Source organism: Numenius arquata, chromosome 11 (genome assembly GCF_964106895.1).
Source record: "Numenius arquata chromosome 11, bNumArq3.hap1.1, whole genome shotgun sequence".
NCBI classification, from domain to species: domain Eukaryota; kingdom Metazoa; phylum Chordata; class Aves; order Charadriiformes; family Scolopacidae; genus Numenius; species Numenius arquata.
In genome coordinates, this window is record NC_133586.1 from 41,578,899 (window position 1) to 41,600,066 (window position 21,168).

General features: G+C 39.0%; 1 protein-coding gene across 2 annotated transcripts in view; it reads right to left on the reverse strand.

Moving 5' to 3' along the window:
- Positions 1-6,077: 6,077 nt before the first annotated feature.
- The window catches only part of SMAD5 (SMAD family member 5), a 29,980-nt gene continuing 14,889 nt past the window's right edge, over positions 6,078-21,168 (reverse strand). For both annotated transcript variants that reach the window (XM_074156629.1, XM_074156628.1), the window contains exons 2-7: positions 17,574-18,187; positions 16,104-16,355; positions 14,776-14,895; positions 13,912-14,133; positions 11,127-11,383; positions 6,078-10,174 (exon numbers count right to left, since the gene is read on the reverse strand). In XM_074156629.1, the coding sequence (XP_074012730.1) occupies positions 10,031-10,174; positions 11,127-11,383; positions 13,912-14,133; positions 14,776-14,895; positions 16,104-16,355; positions 17,574-17,976 (1,398 nt within the window). In that variant the 5' untranslated portion in view covers positions 17,977-18,187 and the 3' untranslated portion in view covers positions 6,078-10,030. The remainder of the gene's footprint in view (positions 10,175-11,126; positions 11,384-13,911; positions 14,134-14,775; positions 14,896-16,103; positions 16,356-17,573; positions 18,188-21,168) is intronic.

Consider the following 21,168-nt stretch of genomic DNA (forward strand, 5'->3'; position numbering starts at 1 on the left):
GAGTCATCTGCAGGACTCACAAGTCTGTTAAAGTACACAGCAAGGCAAAAAGCAAAGAATAAATCTCAAAACCTAAATGTTCCACATCTATTTGGGATACCTCAGGCAGGTAAATGCCCTGGCGCCACACGGCAAAGCGGAAAGCAAAGCTGCGTTGCAGGATCGTGCTCTCCAAACAGGTGTCAAACCACAGGAGCCAGAGCGATTTGTAACTGCGCTTGCTCTAATGGGTTTTCTTCTGGTAGCATCTTCAAAAGAAATGAAAAGCCCTTATCCCAAGACACCACTTCAAAACAGGAATCACCAAGATGAAGGCTCCTCCACACCTCAGCTTCCATTAAGTAAAGGAAGAGAAAAGGCTGAGGACTTAAGTAAAGCCATTAGTGAGCTCTAGCAAGAGCGAGGGTTTAGTTATGTTCCTCCTGAGGAACGTAACTGCTGCCCTTCCAAACTTACAAAGAGTGATTTCAGAGAAGATCTGGAGAAGCTGAACAGGGTTTGAGCCTTAATTTCCTAGTGACAAGCAGCTGACACATACAAAGGGGTGTGTGGCCGGACCCAATGCCAACGGATGTGTTTGGGCGAGAGGTTTGGTTCTGCTCGGCCAACGCAGTGTCCCTCCCTGGATGCTGCTCTGACCATGGTCCTCTTCCTCCTAAACCTTTTCAGAGCCAGAAGCATTATCTACCTGACATTCGGAACATTTAAAACACTGGCAGATACATCAGACTGAGGAGATGAAAGGAAGACACAGCTGGATTGTGTTCACAGCTCATTTGGCTTTAGGAGGTTGTTTCTTCCAAGCCTTAACTCACAGGACACCGAGCAAATACAGAAATACAGGTATAAGCAAAGAAATTTGGTTTAAGTCCATTAATCCATACAGAAAGTCTCCTGGGCAAGTTACACACACAGAGTCACATCGTCATAAGCTTTTTTCCTCCTCTCTCTCTCATTTTTGCCCCCTTTGCGAAGTGAAATTCCTCCCCGAGGGACTGAGGATTTGCCCGGGCAGCACCTGCAGTACCATTGGCGAATCATCTCCAGGGACACGGCCTGTTCGCTCCTAAACTTGTATTTCCAGATTTAACATACGTTATTTACCTCTAATTTCTTACAGGCAACTTAAGGAGAGTTCCTTCTATAAAGATCTTTTAGAGTGAGACTGATCACAGAGACCTGAAATCTCACAGACCTCAGGAAAACCAGTCTCCGCTTGGCTTTTACAGAAATGAGCTTATTTTGTCTATTTTGTGTTGTCTTCTCAAATTCCTCCCATCCTGCTCTAAAGCCGAAATCACCCACACAGCTCTGAGCTTTCTCGAGAGGCTCCCGAGTTTGCTGAAAGCAGTTTCTATATCTGAGAGACTTCAGAAAATGAGATTTCGCAGGAGCGACTGGATTACACAGCGCTTCTTATTTAGTCCTGGAAATAACCGTGGTGTTTGCAACAGCAGATGGGCAAGTTCAAAAAGAGAATGGAAAAAAACCTATTTATAAAGAACAAAACTGCCACTAGAACAAAAGAGCTGCTAATGTTTTAAATGCTGACTCCTCCTTTTTTTATCTTCCCTGTATTTCAAGATACAAGACTATAACCCTGCTGCGCTACCAACACTGGAGTGTGACAAAGAGTAAACCTGTCCCCCTCTTGTTTAGTAAAGTCAATGAGCCAGAGGCAAAAAAAATGCAAAATAGAGTATTAAAGTCTGCAGGAAAGGTTGCCACTCTCCAGTCCGGCAGCCTGGGTTCACCAAGGTGACAGCCTGCAAGGAGCAGGAACACAGAACGGCTGGAGATGACCCTATGGCTTCCACAGCCCAGAACCTCACTCCCCAAAAACTCTCACCTCCATCTCCATGGGATTGAAAGAGTTTTATAGGATTCGTCTTGGTGGGAGGGATTTAATAACTGAAGTAGACTTATTTCTGAACACGAATTTGAATTTAATTTTCTTTTACAAGACTTAAGACTGAAAAAAAAAATATGGAGATTTCATATTAACTTGCTGATGTGTGTAAGAACTACCTATTATTTTGTATTTATTAGACTTTCACCATGCCTCAGTTGTCCTACATCGCCTGGAGGAGGTACGGGGCACCCACAGCATTCCCACAACACTGTCGCTGTTTCCGCAGCCACCACTCGCACTGGAGCAGCCCAGTCTCCGATTGCTCAGAGCACCCCTTCGGTGACGGCCCAAACCAACTCCTACCTCAAGCCGGAGGCTGGTGGGCTCCAGGTGACGTACGGCAACCCCAGGAGCACCCTCGGGATGCGCTGCCCGACTGCTTTCCTCCTGCTTCTCTTCCCTCCAGCGCAGCACCAGCCGGCACCATTCAAACAGCAATACAGAGAGTTAATCGATTAATCATAGAACTTTTAGTGTTCTTCTAGAGCAGAGCTCCTTCGACGGAGACCTTCACGCAGAACTGCTCGCTGCGGGATCGCCCAACAGCAACCGCTTGCTCTAGATCAGGTGCGACCACCGCGCTCGGAAAACAGGACACTGTTGTGATGCTGGCTTTTTGCCATCCTTGCAAGAGCAGATGATCAACACTCCAGCACAAACTTAAGGTAGTAGTGAAAATAAAAAAAAATACTTATCTTGCCTGAAAAGGTATCTCCGTTGGGATAGATTTCCTGCCTCCAGATTTTTGGAATGAACTTTTAGACTGGCTTTTTTTTTTTTTTTTTTTTTTTTTTGCCATTTCAAATGTCGCTCTTGTTGGTGGCTGCGATGTTTGCTTTAACCGGACCCCCACACGTCCTACAACCACCAGCCGATGAAACTGCGACCTCACGCTCACCTTTAGAAGCGCATCGCAGGATTCAGAGAATCCCAAGACAGCCCTTCCCTTGGCTTGCCGCTCAACTAGAGCTAGAAAATGCTCCTTAAAGAAATATTTGCACACTTGAGCATTTGGCCCGTAAGGCAGTTAACAATATATTTAAAAAGAATTTGATGAAAACTGCTGGGAAATTGTAAAACTGTGAAGCACTTGTCACACTGGTATTGTACACGTTTGTGCTTAGGCTAAGTTGTCTTTTTATTAAGGCTTGTTCCCTCCTTTTAATGGGAACGTGCCCCAAGAACTCCACCAGCCAGAGGATTCTTATTCAGAATCTTGAAGTCTAGCCCTTTGACTGTGCTGGACTTCGGAGACCCCTCAGGAAGGGTTTTGGAAGAAAATACTAAATACTAACATAGTAAATATAGAAAAATAGGGCAAAGCCAGACCACGCGTTTTAATCTACCTGCAGCAGATGGCTAGGACGTACTCAATGCACAACATGCCATTTTCCCCAGCGTGTCTGAAAACCTGGGCACAAGTCCCCTTCACCTGTGCAGGGGACATCACGCATGGTAAAAGGAACAGAGACTTCAAAATGATGTTTCTTATCAGGCCAAAGTACCCTTCTTCCAACCTGCAGGAGTTGGAAAGTCATGGAAAAGAACAACTGAACATCTGGGAGAAGCAGCAAGACATCAAGACTCTACGAGTTATGTCTTTTCAGTGGCTTTGGTGATGGCTTTATATGCTGTGGGAACTGACAGTTGTTTTCTTCCCCAAAATTTAGTTTCTACTTTCATTGTTTGGGGACAGATGCTACACAGAGCTTGCACAAATCTCGTACCTCCACTCTACAGCTTGCGTAGGCTTCGTTTTTCAGTCTAGGTAAGCTACTTCCCAGCACGCAGCATTCTTCTGCTTCACTATTAAATTTACGAGAGGCTGGAGAGAGAATTCACACTTCAGAGCTACAGACAACCACCTTTGCTGCGCCTGTATGATAAAAAAATGTAGAGGATGACATTTCTTTACTTCAAAGTTTATACACAGACGCCCAACGCTGAAGGGAATGATTACTTGTGCTGAATGGTACCAACGCCGAGTGCATACGCTGGCTGACTAAAAAACGCTAATCAGCGTAAGCCGGTTCTCTCGCCAATACTAATTGAGCATTAAGATGACAAAGTATCTAAAAACATTTACATTTCACTGAGTGGCTGACAATTCGCAGGTACTTTGGGACCTTTTACAAATGCTCAGCGCACCCAGAAAAGATGGCTTGCTCGGCATCCTAAATCAGAAGATTAACAGTGCTTAAGATTTAAAAGGAAACTAGAGCCAGTATCATCACCGAGTGAAGTACAATGATTTTTTTGATGGTACCAGTGTCTGGAAAACACACACGCTCTAAATCACACAGGCCAAAATACCGAATTTGGCAAGTTAAATGGAATCTGCATTTCCACCCAGTGCTTACTTCGGGAAAGTTCTTTGGAAAAGCCTGATTTGGCACACTGACTTGACACTCCAGTCACCAATGTCCTCTGATCAGAGTACCGATAGTAAAAATAATCTCCTAAATTTTCCTAATTGCTATGAAACAGTTTCTTCTAGAGGAGTAGGATTTCTTGGGATGGTGTCAGAGAAGGCACAGTCCTTGGCTACAACAACGCAGGGAGCGCTCTAGGACAAGAAAGGCGGATTTCTCTTGGCACAGGATATAGGACACTCAATGTTTAATTACTTTAAATGCCAGTGAGATACTTGCTTTTTAAATAGCAGTGAACAGAAGCAGCCTTTGACTCATTCAACACAGAATGCAGGTTGCAGTGGGAGTGGATGAGGTGTGTTTTGCCCAAAGCTTTTTTTTTTTTCTTCTGAAAAAAACCCATAAATGAACAATGTCACAGGTTACTTTGGCTAGCTACTCAGAGGTGTAAATTAATGGTTACTACACCTCTAACTTCCCCCGAGACTAAGACTATTAAGACTAAGAAAAACTCTTCAGTGCCATAAAATGATTTAAAACTTCTAATAACCAAGATTTTTTTGTTTGTTTGTTTTTTACTTCTATAGAAACCTACTAATACAAGTCCATATAAAGTTTCTGGAAAGCCAGCAAGTCACCACAACACTTAATGTGAGATGTTACTCACAAATTTGACTGTATCATCTAGGTAATACTGTCACAGTAAATCCTCTGGGAACTTTAGACGGCAATCATCGTTTTGGAAGCAAAACCATCAAAACAGCAACAGGAGATACAAAAAAAAATAAAATCATTGAGTCATTGGATCCTCCTTCGTATAGTACAGTTGCACATTCAGATCAAAAAAAGCTGTGATTATTGAGGAGAGAACTTCACAGGGTACTACTGCAAGGCAGCAGCCTGTAGCCAAATTAAATCCCAAAGCAGGAAGCACAGACAAGACCAAGCAGTATCAACACTCTTGTTTCAGTTTTATACTAAAATATTGTGTCCTTTCTGTAGTTCTTATATGGATATCTCTGTGGAATCGGGATTCAGTATTTTTGTACTCATCCTGCCAAAAAAGAGATTTCTTTTACTTTGTGCGCACCACCAATCATTATTTCTCTCTCTATTTCTGTAGTATCTTGGTAAACGAAAGGAAAGGTTTTTTCCCCCCTCAATCTTAAAAAATAAGGCTAATAGACAGTAGAAAAACACCTCACTAAACTTCCCAATTTCCATTTTATTGGAACAGTACTTGAGTTTCAAGAGATATTGGAAGAGCCTTCATTTCAATGAAAAGGCTGTAAGTCGTCAGGTTAAAGCTCTACACATTCAGACACGAGGAGGGTTATTTAAAAGCCTTATGGTTGGCCACAATGGTAAAAAAAACAACAAAACAAAAAAAACCCAAGAAAAAACCCAACGACCCCACACATGAGTGTTGCTGAAGTCTTACAGATACACATTTTTTTTTGTACTACTGATTTATATATTTCTATAAATACCAACAAACTGTTACTGTTTTGGCTGGCCCCATTCTACAAGAAAAAAGAACTCTTGAGTTAATTAAATGAATTAGTCTCTGCTTCCAAGAACACTGCAGCTTTTGTGTTACCAAAAAGCTATAGAAAAGTATTTTTAAAATTACAAGATCTCATTTGTATGGGGAGGAATATGTACATGTTAAGGCATCGGCATCGAGAGTTACAAGAACTCATAAATCAACCCTTGTAAAGAAATATTTGAGACATACTATGTTACAGATAAAGGAAATCAGAAAAATCTGTAGGGTTTTTGTTTTGTTTATTGAAATACGAGCAGCAGTATGCAAAAAATATCTTTAAAAACATAACATAGCAAAACCTAATAATTTTTAAAATTAACAAAATAAAAAGATGTTTAGAGTTAAATGGAAAAAAACCAAAACAACTCATCGCTAGAACTGTGTTTCCTACAATGTAAACAAAAGCATAAAGGTTATGCTCGCAACAAACACAGAAGCAGGTTTATGGAGCAGCACAATAAAGCAACATTATGTTGTAATCTGATGGCTTGGTCTATTGATTTGAATTCAGAATGGGTTACCTTCCTAAACAGAAATTTCACAACTACAAAAAAAAAAAAGTTAAGTCACATGTTTGTCTTTTGAAGAAAAACATTTAGAAAAATGTTTTGGTTTGTTTTTGTTTAGCAACACTTTGGGCAACTGAAACAATATCTTGAGAAAAGTTATTTTTTCAAACTATGGAGAAAGCCTGACACATTTTAATGTTCTCTAGACTTACATTGCAAAGAGTATCTGCCCAAGAATTGACAACTTTCACATTGTAATACTGCAGAGGAAAACCAAAATAGCTTCAAGCAAAACCCAAAAGAATTCCGATATTTTAAACAATACTATACCAAATCATAACACAGGGGCTGTTTCATCATTCTTTTCATTAACGGGCCATTCTGTTAGATTTGGCTCTCATCAATCATACTATTAGGTTTTTTTTTTGGTCCTATACATACTATAACCCAGTGTCACCCTTTCATGTATGACTACTTCATGCCTAATGCACTTAAATGAACGTAATACTTACACAAGGCACTGGATTGACTGCCAGCGAGACTGAAGTCCTTTAAGGAGGAATATCCAAGCTACTATCTCATCTTAGTGACTGTAAAAGCAAACCCAGGAAGAACTTCAGTCTATGCCTGTTCTAGGCTCTTTGCCGGTATTGCCAAAGCTGTTAGTTAATGCTGTGGTTGGTGCAAAGTAGAAAGATGCCCAAAGAGAAGAAAATACTTACACTACAAAAGCCAAACCAGTTTTCACTGAAGAGTTACATTCAGTCTAAGCTGGGCTACACTGGAAAGGCTCCATCTTCTGCTACCACACTACTGGCTGATTCAATTTCTCCATCCCTCCATCTAGATCAAGAATTGACTTATACACGAGCATGATGCAACAGGAGCAGTGCTCTCTGCTATGGCTATACTTAAAACATCATTAGGGTCAAGCAGCTCTCCACCCAATCCACCCCTGCACTGAAATCTGAATTTTCTATCGGCAGCACAGACAAATGAAACATGATTAGGAATGCCACAAACCAGTAGCACACAAAATTTGCTCACTAGAAAGCTCTCAAAAGTCCTACTTAAAAGGAACAGAAAAGTAGAACATAGAACTTACTGGGTCTGCTCCTGCAAGCCTGCTCTGGCAAAATCAGCAACCACAAGGATATCCCCAGCACTGCATACATTACAGTTCAAGAATATGTACACAAGCAGAAAAATGCCAGAGCATTTTAGTACTTAATGACAGCATCAGAAGTGGGTTAACTGGATATTATTGCAGAAATTACAGTTCAGTGCATGGGTAGCCAATCTAACCACAACACCAGCACTAAGCACCAGCTCTGGCTCATGAACACCCACTTCAGCACCCAGCTGTGAGTCACTGAGTTGGCCACATCTAAACATACAAGTGAACAGAGACGAAGCCAGGTGAAAAACATTTTGGATAAAAGTGAAATCTTGTACCTACAACTCAGATCTTTCCTTAGTCCAATGTGCCATGACATTTATTACAGAAGCTAGCCAAGAAAAAAAAAAAAAAGATCCTGTAGTGTCAAATATACATATTCAGCAACTCAACAAGTCAGGCCCAGGGAGAAGAAAACAGAAGCCTGATCCTGTGGCCAACTCACTTCGCATCTTATTTGATCAAAAGAACCATCTGTGAGTTGCAGTTCCAAAGAACGAAAGAGGAGACCCCAAAGGTGAGCGGCAAATAATGTTATTCCCCTTCTCCTGAAGATGCACTTGTTTGTTTTTAAACACACTTGAGAAACTGGTTAAAAAAAAAAACCCAAAACCAAAAGAACAAAACACCAAGTAATACAGAAATTCCTGTACAAGAGAACATTAGGGTTCTGCAGAAGTGTTACAGTTTATTCCTTTAAGGCATTTCATAAGAAACATTTTAATGACACGTAAACAATTTTATTCCTTTAAGATCACTTGTTACTTAGGTACCATACGATGCATGATTTCCACATTGAGCAGAAACTGTCATTCGATAGAAGACACAAGAACTTGTGTAAGCAATCAATGTCTCAGGATTGCAGTAATTAACTGCAACACGTCTTTTAATAAGTATTTGAATTTTAGAGTTTTCAGCCTCTCCCCCAAACACTGAACCCTTTTCTGAAGAGGTGTTCGGGAAAGAGAACAAGGAGGGTGAGAAGTTAAAAAATACAATAGGTCTTTTTCTGCATGCAAAGAAATTTTGTATATAATTCACTTCTAATTCTCTTAGAATATTTTTCAGCCTCCTTTTTTACTACTTAAAGGGGAAAAATATGCATACGTTATTTAACTGATTTCTTTTAGTGTTTAGTACAGTGTTTAAATTCTCTACTGAGTAATACAACAGCACAGGCAACAGGATTCCTTACATGTGAGAGAGAAGTTTCATCATCATATTAATGCAGTCCTTCAATCCCATAAAGCTGCCAACTACAGTTACGAGTCTTCTGATTGAACTCCTGCCATCAGAGACAGGATCGAGACCACTGTTTCGTGTAGGCTACAAAGAAGTGATTACTTTTGGTCATTACCAACAGGTCTGTATTAAATTACATGATCTGGAAATAAAAGCTTCTGCATTCAGTAACTAATTTGCTAAGCCACTCACAGTCTTCAAAGAGACTCAAACTCATACTGAAAGTGAATTAAATACAGTGTAATCACTAATACTGCGTAATGTCTACTGAGAGATTAAAAAGGCCTAACACAGATCAATTCCAGACAGGTAAAATAAACAGCTAGAACACCAAAAAGAAAACAAAAAAAAAAAACCAACAAACTTATTCCTTCCAAAAAGTAGTAAGCACTGCCATTTACAAATAGTAGTGTTTATGTTAAAATAGAGAAGGGTACCTAAAAAGAAATAGCCTTGGCAACCAAATCCAAACGGCATGAGTGTAAATCAAAGCAAAACAAGAATTACTACTCCAGAAATGTGCAAGATGTTTACCTTGTATCAATTAGTATTTAAAACGGTGGTTAAAAGAGATATTACAAAACTGAAGTGGGAAAAGGCTACAAACTGCTATTCTGCATTAACATACAGTGTGTTTATGACAGCATTTTCCAATAGACAATACAAGTGTTTTTACACCACTCCAATATTTGTAAAAAGTATATTTCATGTGTACACTTAGAAAAAAAAAATCACATTGTTCAATCTGAGGCAAATTAGCCATAATAAAGTCTAATTTTGCTTATGACAGATGTCAACCGTAAGATGTTAAACAACTATGCTAAAAATACAGCTTGCAAGCTGGAGCTGCACATGTTCAAACAGTTCCATAAAAGTTAAAAAAAAAATCCCAAATTATGATATGTATTTATTTTCTGAAGTTAGTCTTCAAATTCTTGTCCCTACAGGACAAAACAAAAAAATTTCCAGTTAAGACATATGCCTGTTTAAGTTCTAGGGGAAGGAGGGAAAAAGCGTTCTGAATTTTTCAATAGACTTTTTTCCCTTAGGGCTCAACTGTCACTTAAGCATCACAAGAACAAATTGAAATGTAAAACTGATTAGCTATACACAATGGAATTGGTCACAAAGGGATTTTTTAAAAAACAAACAAAAAAAAGTTAAACCGTAAGATCCATTCTCCATATAGCTCACAGTATCCACACTGGGAAGTTTCTCTAGAATTAGATTAAGTTCGCTAAAAATAACGCTGAAGATAGAATTTCAGCACTATGAAACAGATGAGATGGGATTAAGAGGAGAACCCATTTGTGTAAGTACTTTATCCAGCCACTGGAGAGGCCCGTGAAGATGAATTTCTATCCAGCATGGGGTGCTCGTGACATCTTGTCGGTGATATTCAGCTCCCCAGCCCTATAAAAATGAACAAAATGTTATCAATCAAGTTGAGAACATGCTTGTCTTCCAAAATAACTGTATCAACAAGAAGCAGGAAATCATGTTCTAAGATCTGAAGGTAGCTCACAACCTAGCAACTCTTCTTACCTAAAGGAAAAAAAAACCTGAGGTTGGGAAGGAGCGGGATGGAAGCTGCAGCTGGAAGCCTGGATCGAGTCTTGTCTCCCACAGACCTGGAGTGACTACACCAGCTCCTCTCTGGAGCGCACCACGGACTCGAGAATGACTCCTGGCTACGGCCACATCTCTCTCCCGTTTCTCCCTCCTGCTCCCTTGTCCTCCACACTCTCAAAACTGAGAAGTATTTATAATACTCAACAAAACAAACAAGACATCTTTTGGACAAGATGCAGAAAAACCCCAGAAGGCCCAAGTCTAGACTCCGAGCTAAATCTGAAATGGATGGCATCTTCATTAAACAATGCTGAGAAAACAACTACTGTGAGAATAACAGCACAGTTTGTTTTCAGAAATTCAAATAATGTCTTTTTTTCCATAATCAATTTTTTCAAAAGACAATATTAATATCTTTGAAGGAACTGCAATTTTTTCTGTAATGACTTATGCTCCTCTCACATTCTTTAAGTGGTCTTGTTTGTTCTGTCCCATTTAGAGCATGAGCTCAAATCTTCTTTAATAAAATTCTGGCAGCCACAATGATTAAATCCCTGTCCTGAATATTGAAGTAACTAAATACATAGCCAACATCCAATAGAGCAATCTGTGCTTTTCCTTTCTTGCTTGCTTTCTTCCTTCTCCCCAAATTACCCATTTTTAACATAGTTGTCATTGATAAGAACCACATCAGGTCAGAATAGCTTTGCTACACCCTTACAGCGCTAATGTAATTACTGCTGAATACCCAAATGCACAATAAATTGAAACGCCATCAAAATAATTTGTTTACCTTTACAAAACTCATTCGAATGGTGCACATTTTGGTGAGCTCATATACAGCTTCAAATCCATGATTGACGGACTGAGCTAAAAGCTGAGCGAACTCCTGATTGTTAAAAATTTTCAGACTGCATCCACTAGGAATCTTGCATACAGTTGTTGGATGGAAGCCATGATGGTAGTTGCAGTTCCTGCTCTGTACAAATATGCTGCTATCACTTAAACACTCAGCATAGACTTCCCCACCAACATAGTAGAGATGAACTCCTTGAAAACAAAGATAAAAACATTTCAAATTACTTTTCTTTCCAAAAATATAGTACTTAATGCAATCCCCTTGAAATTGGAGACAGCAAATTTTCTGTTTGAGGTCAGAAATGCTCTTTTGCCCACACTATAACATACTTTCTCATTTCAAAATACATTAGGCTTCTTTATACATCAGCCACTAGATGTCCTTCTCTCATCAATTACAGAACAGAATGAAAATACTTCCACACATCAGCAGTTATATTTCAAGCTATTCTCCTAGGGAACTTATGCGGATTTTAAATCTCCAGTTTTATTAAACTGGTAGTTTCTGCCTATGGCAATTCCAACAGAAATAAACATCCTGGGAGAAGAGGCAGTGATAGACATGAATGAGAAAGTATATCCGTAGTCTGCTCTGATTTCCCATGTATTTTTATCAAGCAAAAAGAGAGGTAAGTCCAATTAGTTGCACAACTTAAATACCATCAGGCTTTACAGACCCTAAAATCAACAGTGCCCCTAGATTTATCACATCTCCCTGGATTCAGCTATGTACCGAATAGCACTGTTCTTCCCTCCCTTTATGTTCTGAAGCCTGTATAACACTATTATTGACTAAAAATTAAAATATAAAAGCTGCTAATCCTTTCAGCATCCAAACACAGATTCTCGCTGCTATTTCAGTTGAGATACTCACCTTCCTTCTCCCAGATCTCCCTTTCCCCCACCCACCACTGTTATACAGCTGGGATACAGTTCAGTTTAAGTCTTCCTTGCAATACCCTGGGAATCCACTGCAGACTATCCCGTGGTTTGCCAGATGAGGCTGCAGCAAGTCAACAGATGCAAGTTAATCTTTCAGACAGCAGCAACTGTTGTGAACATTGCTAGAGCCGCTTGGGACTAAGGTAGGATGAAGGTTACACAGAGGGACTTCATCAACTCTAAGCAGCTATGAGAAAATCTGGGGTGGGCAAGAACACATTTTCACAACACAACCCTATTCATTTAAAATGGCAGAGACCACCACTTGCTAGCTAAGGTCTTTTGGGTAAAGAACTTCCAAGAGATTTCTGAAGAGGGGAGCTGTGTAATCTAACAGTCTGAGAACACAGATACTTCAAAAATAATCCAATGCACATTTAGAAGTCACTTGTGCTTGCAATGTAACAATTCTACAGAAAAAATCTTAGCAAATAGGATCGATAATTTCAAGGAGGCAAAAAACCAAGACCTTCCAAACAAGAGCTATAAATAATTAGTATTTTATCCCCTAAACAATCTTGATCGTTCTCAGAACTGTTACCAATGGAGCAAAATTTTAGTTTAATAATTAGTATTAGAGATGCTGACATTTTAAAGTTCATTGCAGTCAATGCTACTCTACAACATGATGTTGGACTCTGTTACATTTCTGACCTTAGGTGGATGCACAAGATTCCTCTGCTGGTGCCATCGAAAGGGGTAAGTCAAAACAAAAGAACCTGACAAACCGCCCACGCCCCAGACTTCAGCTGTTCCCCCTTTATAACAACAGATTTTTTTGAACAACAGAATTGCAGAGCCAAGTTTCCAACAGATATTAATGTATCTCTTGGTCCCCAGAGAATCTGCAAAATTTTGCCATATTCATAGTAGTTTCTAATCAAAAGACTGCTAAGGGACAGGATAGGTCTTGAAGAGATACTACAAGCAGCAGTGACTTTCATTTAAAAAAAACAACAAAACAACTCAAGGCCAACTGTACCAAAAGCTTTTCAGGTGTTAAAAAGGCCTCTAGATAATGGCGCAATAAAGACGGGGTTCTCTTCTTAGGACTGACTTCATTACAAAAAGGAGATCTTCAGAAAAGGAGTACTACGTTTTAAGGTAATCCAAGCACATTCCACCAAAGATGAAAACCCTGCATCTATATGTGCTATCAGCCAAACAGTAGGGGAAAACTAGAAGATCTTGCAAAACCTGCTGTCTCCAGGAATCCCTCCCACACACGTACACACCCCATGGATTCACTCAGACAAATGAGCCCTTGCAGTTTTGCATTAGCACTTCAAAGTCCTGCTGCCAACTCATGCAAGATATTTGAACACACTGTAGACAGCAGCATAATACCTTGCATGAACAACAACATAAAAAAAAAAAAATATCTTTGATATACTGTAAAGTGGTATGAAGAATCTGATTTAAGCAGCAGATACAACACAGAGTACCAGAAGTCTTGCAATATGTTTCTTGGTGCCGAAACAAAATTCTACATGCAGACTACCATTAACCATAACAAACCAACCCCTATAACAACGTAGTTTGGTAAGGAAGATGTGATATTTAATCTTTTAAATTAGTGCCAAAGAAAAATGCATGCAATACCTAGACTAATTAGAATCAAGCTATGCCCGAGTACGTTGTCTTCAGATACTGGAGAGGTAAATCAGGGATTACTTCTACTATTCTTATCTGAGAATAATCACTGTTACAGGATAGAGAAGTTGAAATAAAAACACAGGCTTAGCTTCTTAATCATGCATAGCACAACTAAGCTTTACCTTTTCCAATATGCCGTCTAGTGTTCTCAATTGTTGAGTTACGGTTAACGTTTGAGAGCAAACCTAAGCAGAACCTGTTTTTATTATTGGAGGGATCTGTAAACCCATCTACTAAGACACTCGTAGAAGATGCATGAAAAGCCTCCCCAACACGATTATTTAATTCGTAATACACAATCGAACACCAGTGTTTGGGTTCTTCATAGGCAACGGGCTGAACATCTGAAAATAAGCAAAATGGAAATAACCGTTTACATAAATGTTAAAATATTAAATCTAAAACTGCAAAGCAGGCCTTGAAAAATATCAATAGATAACTGAAAGCTTAGACAACAGTTATGATGGGGAAGAACAGTCCTGATTAAGATCTTAATGATTTTTAATTTCATGCATTTTAGCTAGTCCATTGATTTTATAATTTTTTTTTCCTATTTTAAGCCTGATATCAAACAAAAAAAAAAACCCTACACAAGAAAATAAAGATGACTCTGATATCACGTGAAACATGATTCTTCTGTTCACTTTTAAAAAAATTGTTTTAATTGATATTTTGGGACTCAATTTTCAGAGCATATACAATTCCAACAGAAGGCAAAGGTAGCAGAAAAGACTAGTTCTGAGAAATGAAGAAAGCTCAACTTGTTGTAAGCCATACTAAGCACCCAAGGCTTTAAAAGCAAGAGATGCAAATAAGCAAGCAAGTTTTATTTCTCAATTCTTTCTGTTACAGCCATAGTTTGCCTTGGAGGACTGCTTCCACTTGCCAACAAGATTTACTGCACCATTTGAAGTTGTTCGTTCAATTTGCTCATGAGTTGTAAGAAGCCAAACTATGTTAATTTTACACCATACTATACAACTTACCTCTGGTAGATATATTTGGCATGATTTGAGGGATCATTGTATTGCTTGTGTCCATAGACTGAGAATTATCCTGCCCCATTTGATCATCGGGGGGCATATATGCAGGAGGTGGAGTATCAGCTACAAACATAAATAAGAATAAACGTCAACAATTTAGAATATTTATTTATTCATTCTACAGTTGTAAACACACAAAAATACTCTTGAACAGGAGATGTTAAAGGATCTGGACCCATTTTCAAAGTAACCTGAAGACAGCTCAGCCAGCTGTCTTTACAGTAACCTCCTTCAATAGCTGGATTCTTACCTATGGGACTAATAACAAGATTGGACACTTGAGGGAAACTAAGAGATGTGCTTTCTTCTTTTTGCCTTTTTTCTTTAACAACTGCATTCCTGCAGCTGGGCAAGATGACTGTAATTCCCACTGTTTTTTTTTTTTGTTTCCCCACACAACCACTAGCTTTCTTCTCTACCCTCTTCTCCATGTTTAAAAAGAAAGAAGTAGTAGAAGAAATAACTATTTGCTGTAGCATAACGAAGGCCTAAACCTGTTATTTTTTTTTTGGTGCTTCTGCAGGCTGAGTTCGCTATAAAAGCGTGGACCTCTGCATTCTTCCATTCAGCACAGCAGTCATTGTACCAACACATTATTATCCCCTATTTCAGAAACTCCCTCCAGATACCATGAATGCATCCGTCGCGGTGATCACAGTCCTTATCCAAGAGGGATACCCCACTGAATGGACACTCTTTCTGCGGCACTGGGCAGCCAGAAAGAACAAAGATGATGCCACTAAGCTACTGGAAAAATAAATTCTTAAATCTGTTAACCTCTTGGGTTTATAAACCACACCAATAACCAGACAGACTCAATAAGGCTTCTTTCCTTTGCCCCTATCAATTGTTGGGTTTTCCCCTATTTTCTCCCAAATCAGTTAAGTTCCTATCAAAAATTTGCTCTATTTTTTTCCAGTTAAATACCACATGTAAACATCTATATTCAGAGAAAGACATCAATAAACTTCTTGCTCAGCCTCTTACATCTGCTTTCTCTTCATCACTAGATATTCTTCTGAAGCATGTATCAGTTAATCTACATTGAAGCTGTGCAAAATAACTCACCACTACGGAATCGGTGACAAAAAACATTTGGAAATACAAAAGCATAACAATTAACTCTGACTAGTGAAAAACTAGGAAACCTCCCTAAAATGCAAATAGAAAAGCAATTTATTGCAAATATCGCAAATTCCTGAGGTCATAAAACACAACAGCACGCGGCATTTCAATTATTTTTATTAAATTGACATTTAGGCTGTACTTACCCGGTAGCTGAAAGGGACTGGATGGTCCAGAGCTGGCTGGGGAGCTCGGGTAAGTGCTGCTGGCTGGAGAAGGTGGATAGGGACTGTTTGGCGAAATGGAAAATGGAGTGCTGTTGGGCTGCTGGAAAGAATCTGGAAATGTTGCGTTGTGTGGCATATGTGGTTCGTTGTGGCTTAGGTTCCTGAACTGAACTAGTAGACTGTGCTGTGGATTGAATTCACTATGTCTAGGCACTAACACTGGAGGTAGAACTGGAAAAAAACAAACAAATCAGGGAAACTTGGATTAAAAACTACGAAAGAAGGGAAGAGATACAAATAATGTGCTCATCACGAAAATCTCAACACTAGCTGGAGTGGAAAGAAGAGTAGGGGATTTATCAGTCATGCCTTTACCCCATCCTCTCTCTTTCATTTTTTTTTTTTTACATTATGCTTCATGGAAGACTCAAACTTTACTGCCACAAAAATCAGAGCAGAAACGCACTTATCTTTCATGTAAATGCAACCAGACCTTTTTTTTTAAAAAAAAAGCAAACAATCCACACGTGGCACGTACCAAAGTACTGATTTAGAAGTGCAAAACTCACTGTATGTGTACGCTATCAAATCAGTCTATACAACTACAGTCAAACCATATAGTTCCATATAGTCCTTTTCACTCAAGACAAACAAAATCTATACTACGATATACAACTATAGCTAAGCTGGAGTTTTAACTTTTACATTCAAGAGTGCTGGAGTCTGGAATTCAAGTGCTACAGCCGAGCACTTGAGCGCTACAGCCGGCCGCAGTAGAATTACAACCATTTTGTGGAACAACGGAAGCAACTTTTCACTATACTTTGCAGAGCAACATAATTCATCTCTCCCACTCGTAACCACAATCCTCCTCACCTTCTCCCATGGCAACGTGCCTTAACAGCAGACTTGCTCCCTGACACTAATGTAGTACATCACTTGCTCTAACTGATTAACACCCTTGTTTCTGTTCAGCTCTACTGCCCGCTAATGGGAAATCAAGTGGGGAACACTGCACCCTAAAATTATTATTTTTTTTTTTTAATCTCCTCAATTCTTGTCCCTCATTGATGACATACTAAGCCCCTGAAAGAAGGCTACCAACCTCCTTGCAAGGACTGCGGTTTTTTTTAAACAACTTTCTCAAAGCTTTTGAGGAACTTTCGATTACTACTTTCTTATTTTCTTATAAATGAGGATTTTGCCACTAACTTTAAGGGTAGGAGGCTTAAAAGATCTGTGGGAAAAGTGTGATTTACCATAAAGAAAAACAGCTACTACAGAATGGACAACACACCTCCCCCAAAACCCCCCCAGAAAAATACACTTTGAACATTCTTCTTCCAAACTCCCCCATACACCAAATGTAATTTGTCACAGTACTGAGGAGGGAGGGAACAAGGGTGGATCCTGGAGATTTTGCTCAGTTTTTAGTTTTTTCAAACATACCTGGGCTCTCCACCCTCTTATAGTGGTATGGATTGATGCAGACTTCCTTCTGTTTAGATCCAAAAGGAAATTCACAAATATCCAATGGCTTCAGCTCGTGATGGCTTTGTAGATCAGGCCAACGCCAAACACGACAGTAAATTACATGGGGAAGGCCTTTTCTGTGAGAAACTTGAAGTCGTCCATCTAAAGAGCGAGGAATAGTAACACACTTGCTGGGCTGTCCTGGACTGCTCAAGGCTTTCTCCAGTTCTTCCATAGCACCCTTTTTCTTTTTCAGCTTTTTTACCAAAGCATCAACAGCTTTTTCTGCCCATTTTTCCTCTTCATCTCCTTGTTTCCAGCCCAACAGACGCTTTACAGCTGGGCTAGTAAAGGAGAACAAACTGGCCATTGACGTCATTTGACACAAGTCTTCAAAAGGTTTATTGGGTTTTGTCTGTTGGGGTGGTTTTTTTGTTTATTTGTTTTTTCAAACAAATGTCAGTGTACACCAAAAGCAGTTATTGCCACCGATGAGCTGTATTATTTCTTGGAGGCCGACAAATGAACATGTAGATGTCAGTGATGAAGTCTTCACATCAAAAATAATGATCAATTCCTCCAATTTAGTTCTATTAAAAAGATAAGTTAACAAGTAATTAGCAAACAAGTAAGGAATGTGGCAAAACAAAAAGGTGGATATTAAAAGAATGCCTGTTTCAGCTCTAGCCATTGCACCCAATTCTGTTTCAGAACAAAATCCCAAAAGTTCTAGGAACCTCAACCCAAAGCTAAATAAAGTAAAACGTGATCAGAGTTCCCCAGTTCTTGCATTACTGATTAGCAGGAAAAAGGACAGTCAAGGGAACAAAGGGACAGCACAGCTTCTGTTAACAACGTTCCTTAAATCCGTGAATTTCCTTCAGAAGACAGGCTTGGGGAATATGGTTTAAAACTGGTATTATATCCCCATCACAGAGCTTCAACAGAAGACTTAAACTTGCTGTGAAGAAAACAGGGAAGGGGCACGGTGGAACCAGTAGTTCCATAGCCAGTACTGTGCTCCTCAAATGAATCTTCATTTCCCAAAAGGAGAAAATACTAAAGCATCTACTTGTTCTCGAGCTCTAATTAGGCATCCCAAGTTTTTTGAAGAGTATAAAAAAAAAAAAAAAAAAGAAAAGAGGAAGAAACTGCAGATAACTAAAACACTTAAAAGAAAAACTCAATAAAAACCTAAAACCAGCCCCTCCCCAGACACTCAGAAAGGTGGTCAACCGCTTCAGCTGTGGCTATTTTTATGCTGCACTTCCTTATATCTTTTAAGACGAATATTTGAAGCAGTGGATATTTTTAGCCTTTGGGAAAAAAAAAAAAAATAAAACGTTTTCTTTTCCCCAGAAAGAGACAAGGGGAGGAAAGCATGGCAGAATAAGTACTAGAAATGTGACCTTTACTACAAGCTGCCTCAGAAAGGAGAGGAACAGAACCCTGCGCAGTTCAAACTGGCTCATGAATGGTGGTGTTTTCTACCACTCATCAGCTCTAATGCAAATCCTCCCCCCCCCCCCCCCCCCAATTTAAGGAGTAACGATGACAAGAGGAAATGATGTGCTGTGGCAACGAACTGATAAGAACTTGTAAAATCCCTTGTGAATACTAAATAAGCAAGTATAGACAATGAGCAGCTGGCAAAAAGCAAGAGCAGAGCTAAGAGAAAGGATGTCAATAACAAAAGATGCTTCCTTTCTTGCTACAGAGACTGCCAAACAACATTGTCTCTCAACTTTTGATAAACCGTGCTGAATTAGAACACCTAACATACCCCGAGACACCAAATCTGCACATAAGAGAAAAAGGTGTGTGTGTGGGGAGAAAGCAAGATTTAAGTACCTCTGTGCTGCTTCTCTTAGATTGCTGCCTTTAATCAAGGGGATCTTTTTGTCCTCCCATCTTTGATTAACTAAAAAGTCAACTGATAAGGCTTTTTTAAGTGTCTGGGCACATTTACAAGCTCCCTCAGACACATGGATGGGTACTTTCTTATAACAAACCCACATATTAAGCATCATCAGCGAAAGATACAGCAAACATCCCTAGACAAAGCATTTATAATGTCCCACATGTAATCATCCCAGATTTTCTACTGGGGAGGTGGAAGGTGAGGAAAGGAGGGAACAGGCCCAAGGACACTTGGCTACAATGAAGAGTGTAAGTTTAAAAAAAAAAAAACTTATAAACATCCTTTACAGGAAAAAAAAAAAAAATCTATTTATTTCACACAGTAGCTTAATACCATTGGTGATACTTTGATTATTCAGCTGTTTCGATAATATGGAAAAAATTGGGAAAAACAAAGCAAACAGAAAAACTGTTTGAAGATCTTTTTTCCTAAGCTCTCATAAAAATGAAAAAAAAAAAAAAGAAATTAGAGGAACAAAAGTCTCTCACCGCTTCAAAAAGCCCTTAGAAGACAATATTGCAAAAAGAAAAGAAAAAACCAACTATGTATCCCCTTATTTCTTCAGAAATAAGGACATGTCTGCACTAAAAGTATAAATTTAGGTCCCTAGAACTATTACACGAGAACTTTTGCACCCTTCAAAGTAACAGGAAATACATAAAGGGAGATAAACTTGGCCAAGAACACAGACTAAATTTATTCTTTTACTGAGGATAAAAGTTTAGTGTTCTAAAAAGTAAAAGCTGTTTACAGCCACAATTAACTTACTTCCAAGCCTTGCACACATTCAATAGCTGTCAGATATCAGCAGTTGCTCACACCCCTAAAAAAGGAAATGAACCCACCTAGAATCTCAGACAAGCAAGAAGACAATTAAAAAAGTTCTATTTCTGTTTCTCAGCTATGCTTTCAAAGAATCTTAAGAATCATCAAGGCAGAACATACACTAGAAATTCCTATACTTAAGTTAAGCTCAGAAGAGATTTCAAGAAATGCCTTTTGGCTGTCGCCACTCTGATCTATTCCATTACAGCTGTCCCATCTACACTATGCAATCAAGTTTACAGATCTACGGTTCTATTCTATGATAATTTATAATTTTTTAATTGGGTTTTTTTTTTGGTATTTCAAACACAGTGACATGCAGCAACTAGGAATGAAATTTTACTGGTTGTATATCATTTCAACATCATTTACCCACAAGTATGCTCATGGAATAAACAAGGCAACTAAAAGCAAAGAAAGCTGAAACAGTTCTACTAAAACAATGCTTTGCAGTAAGTAGTATTTGTAGGGCAAGTGTCAAGAGAATTTTGATAAATGACTGTTTATGATTTTCGAAATAATCTGCTTGGAGTAAGTAACGTAATTAGCTCTAAAAACTTTATATTGGTCTGAATACCTATCAACAAAGCAAAACCTAGTAGAACAAGTATTCCAGAAGCATCATAACAGATTTGATCAAAACTGTTTCAACTTCTTAAGAAAAGTTTCCACATACATGCTTGTACTGTAACCACTGAAAAATGAGACTGTTGAAGTTCAAAACTTTAATAGCATTTACTGTAAATCAATTCTGGCCACCCACGAGGCTTTCCAGAGTCTTCTGCTGAAGTGTATTTTTACCTGTTCAAGAACAGGAAGGGCAAA